The 16,265-nt window shown below is 45.2% G+C and overlaps 1 protein-coding gene across 1 annotated transcript; it reads right to left on the reverse strand.

The window, feature by feature from the left end:
* Positions 1-353: 353 nt before the first annotated feature.
* PGD (phosphogluconate dehydrogenase) lies at positions 354-15,918 on the reverse strand. Its single transcript, XM_033156222.1, has 13 exons — positions 15,780-15,918; positions 12,619-12,694; positions 11,948-12,127; positions 10,645-10,710; positions 9,767-9,885; positions 7,805-7,874; positions 6,949-7,083; positions 6,175-6,364; positions 3,989-4,119; positions 3,349-3,482; positions 2,450-2,549; positions 1,650-1,772; positions 354-643 (listed from the first exon to the last, which is right to left on the reverse strand). Exons 1-13 carry the CDS (start codon positions 15,785-15,787, stop codon positions 524-526), a joined length of 1,452 nt encoding a protein of 483 aa, XP_033012113.1. The 5' UTR covers positions 15,788-15,918; the 3' UTR covers positions 354-523.
* Between the last annotated feature and the right edge of the window lie 347 nt (positions 15,919-16,265).

A 16,265-nucleotide genomic window follows, 5' to 3' on the forward strand; every position in this document is an offset into this window, starting at 1 on the left:
CATAAAGGAGGCATAGCTCCCAATTTATTTTGCCTGGGGTATGAGATGTTTATTTGGTACAGTAAACATGACTCATTAGCGCTGACTTATGCAAACTTACTTACGCAAACTTACTAACTTACTTAAAACTTACTAATTTACTAATTGCTCCTAGAGCAGGCATAGGCAACCATCGGCTCTCCAGATGTTTTGGCCTACAACTCCCATGATCCCTAGCTAACAGGACCAGTGGTCAGGGATGATGGGAATTGTAGTCCGAAACATCTGGAGAGCCGAAGGTTGCCTATGCCTGTCCTAGAGGGAACTGGGCTGGTGAAATAAAAGTCACAACATTTTCAAAGAAGGATTTAAATGTTTATTTTAGCTCTCTTATAAGACATGATCACAACTTCTTTACAAAAATAAAATAAAATGCCCCAAACGTGACAACTAGAGAAAGTGCTGAAGATACAGAGAATAACCAGCAAGAAGAGGGAATGTTTTATCTCTACAGTATTTTCCACTTTCAAGTTCAGGCTTCCTTCTAGGCATTGTATGATGAAGAGGAAACAGAGCCTCCATGTCCTGTCCAGTTGGTGTGGATAAATTCGCCTGGTTTTGACAACAGTTCGTAGGTGTGGGCACCAAAATAATCTCGTTGAGCCTTTGAGAAATTGCATACACACAGTTAGTGATCTAGGTTGCCAAAGTTACACAGTCAACTTTCAGTTGTTGCTAAATTCAAAGGAGGCACACTGAGGGTTGCAGCCCATGTTAGTAATACTCTGAGTAAAACAACTGAAAATAATTGAAATATATATAAAAATTGTCCAGTAGCACCTTAGAGACCAACTATGTTTGTTCTTGGTATGAGCTTTTGTGTGCATGCATGATATCTGAAGAAGTGTGCATGCACACGAAAGCTTATACCAAGAATCTGAAAATAATTGATGTGACTAACTTAGGCCCATTAATGTCAATGGATCTACTCTGAATAGAATTTAGTTGGGGACACCTGAGAGGTCAAACCCATTGCCTCTACAGTAGAGTCTCCAGTGTTGGTAAAACTAAAGAGGATCCTTTCAGTTCAGGGATGGAGAACCTGTAGCTCTCTAGATGTTGCTGGACTACAACTCCCATCATCCCTGGCTGGGGCTGATGAAAGATGGAGTCCAACAACAGCTGGAGAGCCGCAGGTTCCTCTTGCAGAGGGAAAACAGGTAAAAATACTGCTGGAAGCTGCAGCCTGTATGGCACTTCCAATCTAAAGCAGACAATGAGGAAACATGACAAAAGGGAAGGAGAGGAAAAGATGAAGGTAGGTATGATCATGGGCAAATGCAGCTACATGTGCTTAAAACATGGGTCCTTTGAGAAATTGAAATTAAGGGGGTTAACCCAAAGGCCATAAGAAAATGATGGGTTTTAAGGAAGGCCAGGAGAGAGGTGGCACCACAAATTGTGCTGGATACAGAGACTTCAGGTGGGCATTACCGTTGATCACTGAGAACAGAATGTCAGACTAGATGGGCCCTTTCGCCTGATCCAGCAGCCAGGCTCTCCTTATGTTAACTAGGGAAATGAGCAAAAGATCTGAACAGAGCAAAAAAGGTTGCAGAAGTTTCAGACCAGACTCCACACATACCAAAGCTGTTTTCAGACTGGCTTACCTGAATCAGGTTGGCTGGCAGAGTGTCATGCCTGTACCCATCATAGAAAGAAAGTGCAGTGGTGAAGCACGGCATTGGGATGCCAATGTGGACACCAGTGCTGATGGCACGTCGCCATGAGTCCTAAGGGAGCAATGATGTAAAAGTAGTAGTAGTAGTTACCTTCTTAAAAGTTGTATTCAGCCAATGACCCTTCCTCCACTGGAAACATAGGGTTGTCTCCACCACTGTCCTTGGGCAAGTGGGACAAAGTTCCCGCTCACATAATGGGACTTTGCCACCCTCTCCTTCCCATCCCCCACCTCTGCACACCCTCAAAATCTGCTCCCAAGGGATGGACAACGGACAGCTATTCTGAGGCTGTGGTGTGTGTGAAGCTGTCCATAGCAATACATACTGCACTTGAAAATGGTCAGGTACTTTCTAAAGCCGTATTCGCCTTGTGCATTTAAAGCACTGCCATACCACTTCAGACAATTCTGGAAGCTGTAAGGTACTGAGGGTTATTAGGAGAGACCCCACATTCACCTCACAGAAGCTGGGTTCTCAGAGTTGCTCCACAATCAGCCCCTCTTCAGGGAACTCTGAGAATTAACTCTCAGCACCCTTAAACTACAGCTCCCATTTTTTTTTTGGGGGGGGGAGCCATGATTGCTTAAAGTGGTATCATAGTGCTTTTCTTAAAAATACAAAGCAGTATACAAATAAAATAATAATAATAATAATAATAATAATAATAATAATAATAATAATAATTTAAATATATGGTGTGTGTATGTGCCTCTTCTTCCTGAAGTTACCTGGCAATTCTCTACCGCCGTCTTGAAAAAGTTGTCCAACAGTAGGTTCTGGAGATCAGGGCTTCGATCAAAAGCTTCTTTGATTTTCCCCAGGAACACACTATGCAGAAGGCATGCAAAAGCAGTTAGTAGGATTTCTTCAAAGGGCCAGGAACCCAAAAATATATGTGGACCAACATATTGTAATCAAGGGCAGGGATAACTTGTTGTTGGGCTCCAATTTCCATCAGCCCCAGCTAGCATGGCTAATAGTCAATTCCCAGAGGAATTAGCATTCCCTCTTCTAAGGCAAGTCTGGGAATTGTAGCTCTGAGAGGGGGAGTAAGGGGTGTCCTAGCACCCTTAACAGACTACAGCTCCCACAATTCTTCGCGGAAGCAGTTTAAAGTGATATCGTGCTTTAACTATGTTGCAGATGGGGTCTGTGTCTACAAATTTGTCACCCAGGGAAGAGTGCTAAAAAAAGAGTTTTTTTTAAAGAAAAGGTCTTCTGATCCTAAAATCAGCTGGGACCACACCATGCCCATTTTAGAGATTGAGCAACTGATCCAGAAAATGAGATGTTGCAGGCAGGAGCCCCTTCATTTCCTCTGCTGTGTCTCAATGGGAGAAACTTCCTCAAACTCAGAGCATAAGAAGTGGGAACAAATAATTACAAAAGGAGAGACAGAGGAAAGTAGAGGCAGAAGCACCCTTAACAAGCTATCATTCCCAGAATTCTTTGGAGAATCCATGACTGTTTGAAGCAGTATGATACTACTGTAAATGTAGAGTGTAGGTGCAGCCTCAGTTAGAATCTCAACTTTTCAATTCAGTTGGTCTGAGCTCCAAACAAAGAGGATCATCTCCCTGTCAATCGACAGCCCCTGCTCCAATCATATCCTATCCGTCTTGCTTACCTTCGGATGATGCATCCTCCCCGCCACATCAGGGCGATGGCACCATAATTCAGCGTCCAGCCAAACTCTTTTGCCGCTTGCCTCAGCAACATGAAGCCTTGTGTGTAGGAAATAATCTTTGAAGCATACAGGGCCTGCAAGGGAGCCAAGGGGCAGTGTCAAGATTTAGAAAGAGGCTTTCAAGCCAGGGGCTGGCTCCAGAGGGTGGCAAAGTCAGCCATTTGCTGAGCCACCGGAGACTGAGAAAGGACCCTATAAACCCAAAGAGAGCTGCCCATCGTCATGGATCATGTTAGGTCAGAGTTAGTGTGAGGGAATGATTGGTCTGCACACCCCACCACCCATTCCAGATTAAAGGAACCCACTGAGCATGTCCTGAGTGAGGAAGCCTAGAATTCTGGAACCGCTGATACAATCTCTACAACAATCTGAACCTCAGGCAATGGAGGTTCTTGTTGGAGACTATAATGCAGAATGATGCATCTTCCCCACACATAGGATAGTGTATTTCCATAATTTTGTTGGACTACGACTCCCACCACACCAACCGCTGGCCATGTTGGCTGGGGGCTGATGGGAATTGTAGTTTGACAACACCCGAAGGGCCACAAGACTAGCCCTCCCTGGCGTAACAACTCACTTTGCGGATGTCCTCCAGAAACGCCGCCTTATTCCCGCTAAACTTAGCTGCGTTGGGTCCACTCAGCAGCTTGCTAGCTTTCACTCTTTCGTCCTTGAGGGAAGACAGGCACCGAGCAAAGACAGCCTCCCCTTTGGAGAAAGAAAAATCAATCACCATGGATGGCTAAACTGAAGCAATGGCAAACAGGACCACAGTACTGTGTGTACACAGGAGATTGCTTTCTGAAACAACTCAAATTATCTTCACTAAAAAAACTTTTAGATATCATGTTACTGGAGGCGGGACATGAAACTTACCCATTTGGGGCTTCCCCCAAAGAATCCTGGGAACTGTAGTCTGTTAAGGGTGCTGAGAGTTTTTAGGGGAACCGCTTTTCCTTGCAGAGTTTCCTGGAAAGAGGGACTGATTTTTAAACCACTCTGGGAATTATTGCTCTGTGAGGAGAATAAGGGTCTCCTAACAACTTTCAGCACCCAAAACAAACTACAGTTCCCAGGATACTTTGGTGGGGGAAAGAAGCTACAACTGATTAAACCAGTACCGTGGTGCTTTAAATGCATGGAGTCAAGGTGGCCTAAATGGCAGTTACTTCAAACTAAGCATGCATAGCATTGTGCTGTAAGCAACCCCACCCCACAAAACTAACTACAATTCTAGATATCAACAGCAAACTTTGAGTGCTAATCCTTATGCATACAAAAGAGAACACAAACAAGCACACAAATGGAGACTGTATCATCTGGCTTGGAGAAACCCCAAGTTTTGCAGTGGTACAAGAAATATTTTTTTTAAAAAAACAACCCACTGAGAACAGAGTATATTCAACAGGAACATAACACTGATTGAGTGCTACAGGGGATTATTATTACTATTATAAAAATATTTTATCGGTCACTTTACTCACTAAAACTGACCCAAAGTGGTTTGTGGAAACCAGGAATGGAAGCAGTTGCCCCACTTGTAAGGACTGACTGCCTGAAAGGCGTGGGCAGAGAGAGTGCAAACACACAAGATGAAAAAGTTCTTCAGATTTCCTGTGAGTGACTCATACTCTGTCGCAGGTGCACTGTGGTTCCTCCACACTTGTAGTCAGAAAGGTAGCCCCTCTCCCCCCCCCCACTTTCTTAGCCAACCAACATCCTTCTGCATTGTGAAGGGATGAGTCAGCTGCTTTAGAGCAGGAAATTGCAAGTCATGCTGATGTAGGAACGAAACAGAAGGGGAGAGAGAAAGAAAAGCAAACCATACACCCAACCCATTAGCAATTCACCCGGCAATGCTGGATGGTTTGCATAGAGATCACTATGCTGGTTTGACCTTCCCTGAGGAGAGGAGGGGGTCACCCTAGGAGCCAAGTCTTGAACCCTACGTGGAGGAGGTTCGATATTTAAAAGAGGGGAGAAATGCAGAAAACGGTGGGAAGGGTGTGTGTGCTAAAGCAGGAAGGCAGAGTTGATAATTCAGTGGTAGAGAAGATGCATTGCATACAAAAGGGTCCCTGGTTCAGTCCTCAGGATTTCCACTTTAAAAGGAGCTTACTGTACTGTATTATGGAAAACTGGGAAGGCTCCTTGCCCAAGAATGTAGAGAACCATCGCCAGTCAGAGCAGGAACATAGGAAGATACCTTATACTGAATCAGACCCTTGCTCCAGCTAGCTCGGTACTGTCAACACAGATGGGCAAGGGCTCTCCAGGGTTTCAGACAAGAGATACTCCCAGCCCTACCTGGAGATGCTCTACCACTGAGCTATGGCCCTTTGCCAGGTGTGAAACAGCACAGAAGTGCGGGTGATATTTTGAGTTTGGAGGATCCTGAGCTCACACAGCAAACTTACTGGTCGTCAGGCATAAAGCCAGTGCAGCATAGTGGCTAGTGTCAGGTCTTGGAGACCAGAGTTCAAATCCCCACTCAGTTCACTGGGTGACCTTGGACCAGTCACCATCTCTCAGCCTAACCTACCTCACAGGGTTGTTGTTGAAGGTAAAATGGAGAGAAGAGGAGAACCATGAATGCCACATTGAATTCCGTTGATGAAAGGTAGTACAGAAATCTAAATAAAACACCAAACTCTTGGGTGCCTCAACTCAGGTCTTTCAAGTAAACAAGGGCTGCATCTCTGGGGACCCTGCCCCTCCCATCATTGCCACATTTTTGTGCAAATCTATGTCAAAGTTATTTACCAATTAGAGTGACAGGAACCCCGTACTCTAAAGCTGAGATAGCCGTCCACTTTCCTGTTCCCTTTTGCCCAGCACTGTCCCGGATCTTTGGGAGCAAATGCTTCCCATCAGCATCACGATACTTCAATATGTTTGCTGTGATTTCGATCAAGAAGGAGTCCAGTTCAGTCTTATTCCACTGCTCAAACACCTAGGGGCAAGGGAGACAAGGAGCAGAGAGATGAACAACCCCCTCCCTGAGACTGCAAGGCCTTTTTTTTTTTAAGGACATGGAGTGCTCTGTGCTCTATAAACCTGATGCATTTGCTCTTGGGAAAATAGGAAGATGCCTTTGTGGCTCTGCTGTACAACTCCCCTGTTAGGGACTTCCCCTGCATGCAAAGACAGGTCCTGGTGGATTGAGATGATTGTGGGTCCTGCAGGCAAAAAGGCAGTTTCTGCTGTAGAGGGAAACCTTTGACCCTTCGTATGTTGATGGGCTACAACTCCCATCAGTCCCAAGTCAGTCTAAGTCAGAGATGGGGAATTCCAGATATTGGTGGACTCCCATCAGCCTCAAGCAGCATGGCCAATGGTCAAGGATGCAGTCTGACAACATATGGAAGGCCCACAAGTATCCCATCCCACAACTAAAGGGTCCTGGGAACTCCATCTAGAAAAGGAGGCTCCCTGCTGTGTCTCTGTGTAAGTGCCTGCTCTGATTTTTATTTAGACTTATTAAAACAGGGTCTTCACCCATCAGATTCAAGAGATTGGTTTGTCTTGTGGGCTTACCGCGGCCATCTCGTCGTGGTCCATGCCTAGCACATCCTTCATGAGGTGGTAGGCTTCGCAGATCAGCTGCATGTCTCCATACTCAATCCCATTGTGCACCATCTTTACAAAGTGCCCAGAGCCCTCGTCTCCCACCTGCAAGTCATAAGAGAGAAGAATAAAATAAATTATTATTATTAAGATTTATATACTCTTCGGACAGTATCTCAGAGCGGTTCACAAGGTAAAAAGATAAGTAAATAGTTAAAACAAAACCAATAAAAAAATAACCCACAAACACATATAAGAGAGTTACAGGTCGGTAGCCGTGTTGGTCTGTCGTAGTCGAAACAAAAACAAAACAAAACAAAAAATTCCTTCCAGTAGCACCTTAGACACCAACTAAGTTTGTTCTTGGTATGAGCTTTCGTGTGCATGCACACTTCTTCAGATAGTATCTGGAATTTATTTTTATTTTTATTTTGTTTCAACATATAAGACTTTAGAATATTAATGAGCCTTATAAAACCAAAAAAATACAAATACAAAATACAAAATACATGTAACACTTAAGAACAATTTATAACAACCCCACCCCCACAATAAACAAGTTAAAACCCCATTTCCACTAAAACCATAAAAATTTTAGAACCAGGAAGCTGGGCCACAACTGCATTCTACCCCCCAAAAGTACAGCCCCCCAATGGGCTTGTCAACATTGGAAAGGGTCTGCCTTCTCCCCTTCCTCTTGATGGGGGAGGGGAGGTGCTGCAGAAGCTAGTAACCTTCCAAAAACAATTCACAAAGAGGGGCATCAGCTTGAAGAGTATCTCTAGGAGCATGCAGAGTGCATCATAAACATGTCAGCACATCTTACCCAGTCGCAACAGGGTTCCCCAGTTCCTACTTTGGCAGCGATGCTCTGAAATATTGGTTTGATGTGAGGCCTGCAAAGAACCAAAAGGATGTTTGAAAAACAAAGCAAAGGCAACAGAAAGGACATCATCATGATTGGTTCACTGTCCTGACCATAACAGAGGCTAGGAGGGCAGAGACATGAGGTAGGGCATTATCAGTAGTGGCTCCCTACCTCTGAAACCCCCTTCCAAGTGATATTTGGTCTGCCCCTACTACAGAAGCATTTAAGAAAAGAAACAAGTTTACTTGGCCAGGTGTTTGGATAAGGAAATAATTATTTTGGGGGTGCAGTCCCTACAGATACCATTGCTGCTGTTTACTGTTTCTCATCTGAGTCTTGTGTTTTAAAAAAATACCGGTATGTTTTACTGGCATCTACTATTTTATTGACTGCCCCAGGCAGGAGAAAAAAATGAAACATACATTTACTGCTTTCGTCCGTTTACAACTCAATCTGAGGACCCAACTGAGAGAACGTGAATTTTTAAGTGGTGACTCCACGTCTGCATAATGCTCTTCCCAAGGAAACACACCTGGACCATCATTGTCAAACTTTAGGCCAAGACATTCATGTTTGCCCAGCCTTTCAGTTGTTTGGATCATACCTTGCTGCAATTTTTATTTTTATTGAGTGGTGTGGGAAAGGATTTGTCCTTTTTTACAGTTGAAGATGGAAAGCTGCCTTATACTGAGTCAGTCAGACTACTGGTCCATCTAGCTCATTATTGTCTACACTGTCTGACTGGCAGCTGCTCTCCAGGGCTTTCAGGCAGGGAGTTTCTCCCAGACCTACCTGGAGATGCTGCTGAGGACTGAGCCTGGGACCTTCTGCATGCCAAGCAGGTGCTCTAGCACTGAGCCACGACCTTTCCCCTGTTGAGCACTTGGATGGGAACTTTTAGGAATTTTGGTTTATCTTCTTATTTGTTTCATTGCTTCCCATGTTTTACAATCCGGTCAAATACAAATTCCCAAAGTGATTTACAATGCAATAAAAACCATACACAGGACAATTAATTGCATATGTAAAAGCAGTTAAAACATTTGCTATATTTTAAAAAAATGGGAAAGCAGTATATGTGAACTTATATATGGGGTCGGGTAGGATTTGTCCTATGATGTTATTGCAGGATGAGCACTTTGGGTCAATTAATGCTCTTTTTTCTTTTTGATGTATTCTGGATTTTGTATTATGTACACTTCCATACTGTATTTTTCGCTCCATAGGACGCACTGGACCATAGGGCGCACCTCATTTTTAGAGGAGGAAACAAGGGGGGAAAATATTTTTCTGGTTTTCCTCCTCTAAAAGCCCTGTTTTTGTGAGGATCAGCTAAATGTTTTGCAGCTTTTTTGCAAAGGGAAAAGCCCTGGGTTTTTTTTGAGGATCAGCTAAAAGTTTTGCAGCTTTTTTTGCAAAGGAGGAAAAGCAAAGCTCCTTTTGCAAAGGGGGAAAAGCAAAGAGGAAAAGGCCCATTTTTATGGGGTTCAACTCACATTTCTGAAAAATCTTAAGGAAAGGGAGCAGTTTCTACTGTTTCCAGACAGATAATCTAATCAGCCAGTCACATGTCCTGGGAAAACAAACAACCTCCCTCTGCAGCACATTCAACAAAGGAGGGTGGGGCTGAAAGGGAGCCAGGACTCTTATCTCTCTCCCGATCTCTTGCTGATCAGGGTCCTTTCAACACCCCCTTTTCTCTTTGTAAAATAAAAAGCACAATCTGCTTTTGGGCCCTGGGCAATTTAGCTCCAGGGACCACCATTCGCTCCATAAGACGCACAGGTATTTCCCCTTACTTTTCAGGAGGAAAAAAGTGCGTCTTATGGAGCGAAAAAATACGGTAATTGTAAATAGCCTTGAGAAACCTTTGCATTAAGCAACAAATAAATGCATTAAATCATTCTTGTCATCACTTACCATGCCTCTTTGGCTCCCCCTGGCATGAGTGAAGGGCCGTACCTGGCGCCCTCTTCGCCCCCGCTAACCCCGCTCCCAACAAACAAGATGCCCTTCTCCTTGAGCTCCTTGCAACGCCTCTGGATAGGAAAAGAAGGGAGACTCGTTGCTCGAAAAAGAGGGTTATGGGGGCAAAAGCACTGCATTCTCTACTTAGGGCAACGTATATCTCACAAAAGAGAAAGAAAATAATTCTTGACTCCTGTACCAGTTAAAAGCTACAAAACAACTTGAAACTTAAAATTCTGCACCCAGTAAAATTTACTTTGCACCTAGCTTAACAGACATTGGTGGGCTTTAGAGCATGGAGGTAAATACCCCCTGGATGGTTAAGTCCAGTCAAGACGACTATGGACTCATCTCGCTTTCAGGCCGAGGGAGCCGGCGTTTGTCCACAGAAAGCTTTCCAGGTAATGTAGCCAGTGTGACTAAACAAGTTTTGGCGCAACGGAACACCGTGACGGAAGCCAGAGAATGGAGGGCCCGGCTTCCAATCCTTGCTCAAAACTTCCAATCCTTGTACAAAACTCATTGATGAGCCTTTGGGCAAATTTGAGAGGCAGGATATAAAAAGCTGCAGTTTTATAAAATACTAGGGGCTGCACCCCAACTTACTTTGCTCACCAATCCCACCCTTCTCAAAGCCACCCGCTGGTTGCACAAAAAACTGCAGCGTGACAACATCCTTAGGAAAATATGTATTAGGAGAGAAATGTCTTGCAAACAAACCCTAACCAACCAACCCCACAGGTCTGTTTGTGAAGATAAAGTTAGCTCCCACATATCCTCTTGAGCTCCTTGGAGTATACAAGTAGCATGCAAATGGGCACCATACATACTGTGCTATCTCTATACTCAGAATTCCCTCCATCAATAATGATGTCTCCGGCACTCAGCAGTGGCACCTGTAAAGGAAAGAGACAGTGTTACATCAGAAGAGTTCAGCAGAGTAATGGCCTATCAGATCCAGCTAATCAAATGCCTTTGGGAAGCCCATGAAAAGGGCACATTGGCAGCAGCCCTTCCCCACTCTTCTTCCCCAATGACTGGTACCAAGAGAGGTTATCTCTGAATCTAGTGGCAGGTGTCCATCTGTAGAGAGTTGCTGGATCAGACTATCTAATCCAGTGGAACATCTCCTGGGAGGGCTATGAGACATCCTCAAATGATACCCTGGAGGGCCACTGCCAGTTAGTGCAGAAAATAGTGAGCTAGATGGACTAGTGGTCTGACTAAGTATAAGGCAGCTTCATAGGGCCATAGCTCAGTGGTAGAGCATCTGCTTTGTACATAGAAGGTCTCTGGTTCAATCCCCAATGGCATCTCCATGTAGGACTGGGGAAGACCCTTGCCTGAAATCGTAGAAAGTTGCTGCCAGTGAGAGTAAGACAATATTGAGCTAGATGGACAAATGGTCTGATTAGGTATAAGGCAGCTTCTTATGTTTCCTCCTTCAACTAAAATATTACTGAATTTTAGAGCAGGAAGTGTCTGTGTCTTGGAAACAGTGTTAGAAACTCAGATCTATAAGCTAGGCATCAAATGGCTCCTTAAACCAAGGTTATAGTTGCCAAAATGGAATGTCTAGCTGCTATTTTTGGGCAAGATGGCTTTAAAGTCTTATTTTTCAAATGATTGACTGATTGATTCACAGTTAAACATCTGGCTAGTTCAGGTGACAACTTTGAGCTAGGTTAAGAGTTTTCAGGACAAAGAAGAAAAGTCACTTGATCCACATATACACTTTTCTGATTTTGTTTTCTTAATGGTGACTGCTCCTGCTCAGGCTGCACAGAAAAAACATTTTTGTTCCAGAAATTCATTCTGATTGTGCATATAAAATATAACTGACAACTTAGCATGAGAAACATGGTAAGCTGGCTCAGACCACCTAGCTCAATATTATCTTTGCTGACTGGTAGTGGCTTTCCAGGATCTGGAGATGCCAGGGTTTGAACCTGAGACCTTCCACATGCAAAGCAGGAGCTCTGCCACTGAGCCCCAGCCCTTCCCCACAGGGTGGAAAGGTTCAGCCAGCCCTAGCATTGGCCAATCCATAGAATTCTGGAAAGTGGCATAAAGGGGCATCATTTGTAAAAGAAGAGGCAGTTGGTCAAGGATGGGAGGAAGAGATCTGCTCACCAACTTGTTGATGAAGTCATCCACAGCGCTCCCAGCCTTGACAAGCAGGATGATCTTCCGGGGTTTCTTCAGCTTAGAGACCATTTCTTCCAAAGAGTGGGCCCCAATGACTTTAGAGCCCTTGGCTTCATTTGCCAAGAAGTCATCCACTTTGGACACCGTTCGATTAAATGCACAGACCTAGGAGAGGGTAAGAGAGAGGGATTGCACTGGGAGACAGTAGAGCTGATGCCTTTTCTGAAATGCATCCCCCTATACCTGGTTTTCTAATGGGTTTGTGCCAGGGACTAGGAAGTTATTTTCAGACTCTTAACAACCAAAAGGGCAAGACACCTGCATGTTCATTTTCATTATTTCCCCCGATTTAACCTGAAAAGTGAAAGGCTTGGTTTGAATGGATTTCGCCTGGTGTGCAGGTCATTCAGAAATAATAATGTATACACTTTCCAGAGTGGTCAGATTTGGCCTGCTTCTCACACACAGCAGCAGCATTACCTGCTGAGCAATTATCTGCAGAGATCGCTCAAAACTGTAAGCCAATCTATGTTCTGTCATTTAAGGTACTCAAGCAAGTAAGAAAACAAGGAAAGACAAGGCCTCCCACTAAATCAGGAACCTGAAGTCCTCCGGATGTTGCTGGACTCCATCTCCCATCAGGTATTTCCACTCACCACGAAGCCGTGGTCGTTCATGTTGAGGATGAGGTTCTGGCCCATGACGGCCAGTCCAATCAAGGCGATGTCTGCTCTGAAAAAGGGGAAGAACAGACAAGGGTGCTTACACTTCCCAGAATGGTTTAACAATCAATCCCTCTTTTCAGGATTATTTGGGGGAAGTCATGGCTGTTTAAAGTGGTATGATGCTGCTTTAAAGTGCAGATGGGGCCTGTGACACCCAGGCAAGAGTGCCAAGGAACAGGGAAGGTTGCAGTTTAAAAACCCAGGCAGTGCTTCTGACCCATGCCTTACACCAGCCAGGACTGTGTTGTGTCAATTTTAGAGATTGAGCAACTAGATATAGAAAATGAGAAGTTACAGGCTTCCAGAAGCCCTTTCATTTCCGAGCTGTGCCTCAACAATATGTGAGAGACTTCCTCAAACTCAGAGGGATTATATGAGAAAGGAAGAAGAAATAATTATGGAAGAAAAACAGAGACAAAGGGAGGTAGAAGCATAGGAACCTAGAAGGCTGCCTTATGCAGTCAGATCCTTGTTCCATCTAACACAGGACTGTCTACAGTACACTGACAGACAGCAGCTCTCCAGGCTCTCAGATTGCAGCCTTTGTCAACCCAACCTGGAGATGCAAAGGGTTGAACCATGGACTTTCTGCATGTAAAGCAGATGCTCTACCACTGAGCTATCACCATTCCCCAGAGTGGATTTGTAGTCCCAGGAACCAGCAACAGCTACAATAATAAAACCTCAGGGATTAAATCCTGAGCTTGGCCCAACTTGCACAACACATCTGTAGAGTCTTTCACATGGAATTAAGCCAGCCAAGTGTTACCAAAACTGAGCACCCCTCTGGCAACTTTCTCCACACCCACACCACCCCCTCTGCCTTGGGCAAGGTCTGATTGTTTCTCTTTACATCTTCTTAAACCTTGCCCAAACAATTAGCAAAGAAGGCAGTCCTCTGCCTTTGGGCTGTACCACTTCAGATGGGGGGGGGGGAGCCCTTATGCCTGAAAGGTCAGGCCTAGAAACAACTCGAACAGGACTAAGCATTGATGGCAATGACCAGAGGCTGCATTCAACATTAGTCCTCCTCAGAGTAGACACCACTGGAATTAATGGATATGGGTAATGGAGGCCAATTGATTTCAATGGGTCTACTGGGAGAAGACTTAGCTGAAGACAATGCCAGGAGCTGTGAAGTATGGATGGTCAGATGGAATATATATGTGTGTGTGTGTGTGTGAGAGAGAGAGAGAGAGAGAGAGAGAGATTCTGCCCAAGCCACACCACTCACTGGCCTTCCTCTGCAAGCAAAATGATCAGGGGGATGGAGCAACTCCCCTATGAGGAAAGGTTACAACATTTGGGGCTTTTCAGTTTAGAGAAGTGTAAGAAGGAACACAAAAGAGGCGAGTAAAATTGTGCAAGGTGTGGAGAAAGTGGACAAAGGAAATTTTTCTCTCTCCCTCTCATAGCACTAGAACTTGAGACTAAATGTTGGAAGATTCAGCACAGACAAAAGAATGGACTTTTTACACAGCACATTGTTAAACTTTGGAACTTGCTGCCACAGGAGGCAAGGGTGGCCAACAACCTAGATGGCTTTAGAAGAGAATTTCAGAATCACATAAACGAGAAGGATATCACAAATTCTGTGTCCACTGCTGGGAGTCAGTATGCCTTTGAATACCAGTTGTTGAGGCTCACAAGTGAGAAGAGTTGCTGTTGTACTCAGGTCTTGCTTGCAGGCTTCCTATTGAGGCATCTTATTGGTCACTGGGAGAACAGGATGTTGGACTAAATGGGCCTTTGGCCTAATCCAGCAGTCAGACTTTTATTATTATGTGTTGTTAAAGCATGTGCGACATGCCTCCCTATGCTCTGATCATTTATTTAATTAATTGATTTCATCCCAGAGCAAATGGAAGTTGACTTATGAGGAATTGGGCAAGTGGTTCATCCAACTGCAGACACTGACTGGCAGTGGCTCTCCAAGGTATCAGGCAGAGAATCCCTCCCAGCCCTAAGGGGAGATGCAAGAGACTGAGCATGGGACCTTCTGCATGGAAAGTGAGTGCTCTACCACTGAGCCACAGTCCTTTCCAATTTACACAAAAGATTAACCACAATCAATTTCCATGCAGCTGAGATTAGCCCAGAAGCAAGCACATCCAACTTGAACCCGCCCTGATTTCTAAAGAAAGGCTCAAGAGGCTGAAGATTTTCATTTCTAATGCTCAACCTTAAAAAAATGATAAATCAAGAAAACTGCCTCCTCAACCAATCACCATGTAGCCACGATTAGCAACGATTTGAGATTCCCCCCTTTAAAAAAAAACACTTTTCCAGATCAGAAAGATGATCCTACCCCACAGACATAAAGCCCCAGGACCTATTTGTCATGTGAAGGCTCAGTCCTGCAAAACGTGAATCAGTCTGCTGCAGAAAAATTTGGGGTTCAGGTTTTGCAGCCCAACTTCCCAAGGGACTCTGAGTCACCTAAGTCAATGATCAGTCAGAGAAAAATGGGTGGAGACAGGAACCAGTTGAAGAAAGCAAGGAATACCTTTATTTTCTTGCTGCAACAGAGCCCCCCCCCCTCCCGCCCCGCAAGGAGGTGAGGACCCGGAGCTAACAAGCCATGGAAATGCACCTGAGCACCTACAGAGTGCTTACCCTCCCCCCCCCCCCGATGAACCCCACTGAGCTCAGTGAAAACTTCCCTCCGAGGAAAGCCTGGCACTGCACTCCCTTCTCTTGCACGGGAGTAAGCTTCCTGGAACCGAATGAAGCTTCCTAATTGAGACGCTGCTTACTCGGGAGACAGCCCACCGACCCACCCGCCTCTCCACTGAGCTCAGCGAGATGCACTTCCGCATCACGGTGTGTTCCAGATCAGGTCTGCTTTACGCACGTTAACTTGGAAGGGGGCCTCGCCGAAGTCAGTGGGGTGCCTCCAACTCAGAGGAGGCCCGCTGAAGTTAATCCATGGCCATTAATTACGGTCTACTCCAGAGTAGCCCAATGAGATTTACTCGCCTAGGAGCAAACCTTCCCCGCCTTGAAGTCATCGGTCATTTACTCGTGCGCATAACTCAGCATTGCCAAACGAGCCCCGCTAACCCTCTCCAAAAATGCCCCCCAGTACTTACTGGGCCATGGCGGCGACTCGGGCGGCTTAACTGCAGCTGAGACGAGAAAGGCAGGCGACTGGCGCTCCCAAAGAGGCTTCCACTTGGTGCTGACCCGCCTAGGCCAGCCCACCGCAGGGAGGGGCCGGCCGTAGCCCGGCCCAAAGGTCTGCTGATCGGCTCAGGCGGACGGCGAGCATCGCCCTTTAAAGGCACAGTCTTCTGCCTTTCCATCCCTCTGTTACGGTCGGATGGGAATTTTTTGTTTTCATTCTCTTTTTTTGGCAAGGGTTCAAAGTCATGCATTCGAGGGGTTGGGTAGTTCGCAGGTTCCCTTTCCTTCTCTCTCGGGCTGTAAGGGTTTGTGCACTCATCGAGCAAGGCTTCCCATCACTACCATGAATGAAACCAAATTTAAATAGACTTGGGCGTATCTGCGATCTTGCCTCTTGCTTGCCAGATGTGTGCAAAGGTAAGCCACATCCTTACTCCACCTGCTTTTGTCTC

The sequence above is a fragment of the Lacerta agilis genome, chromosome 8 (genome assembly GCF_009819535.1).
Source record: "Lacerta agilis isolate rLacAgi1 chromosome 8, rLacAgi1.pri, whole genome shotgun sequence".
Classification (NCBI taxonomy): domain Eukaryota; kingdom Metazoa; phylum Chordata; class Lepidosauria; order Squamata; family Lacertidae; genus Lacerta; species Lacerta agilis.

Bases quoted from the DNA above. Each gene is read 5' to 3' on its own strand.
- PGD (XM_033156222.1), bottom strand. The intron at 9,886-10,644 runs GTATGTATGGTG...TTTCCTATCCAG, and splicing joins CTGAGTATAGAGATAGCACA to AGGCGTTGCAAGGAGCTCAA. The intron at 7,084-7,804 runs GTAAGATGTGCT...TATGACTTGCAG, and splicing joins GGGAACCCTGTTGCGACTGG to GTGGGAGACGAGGGCTCTGG.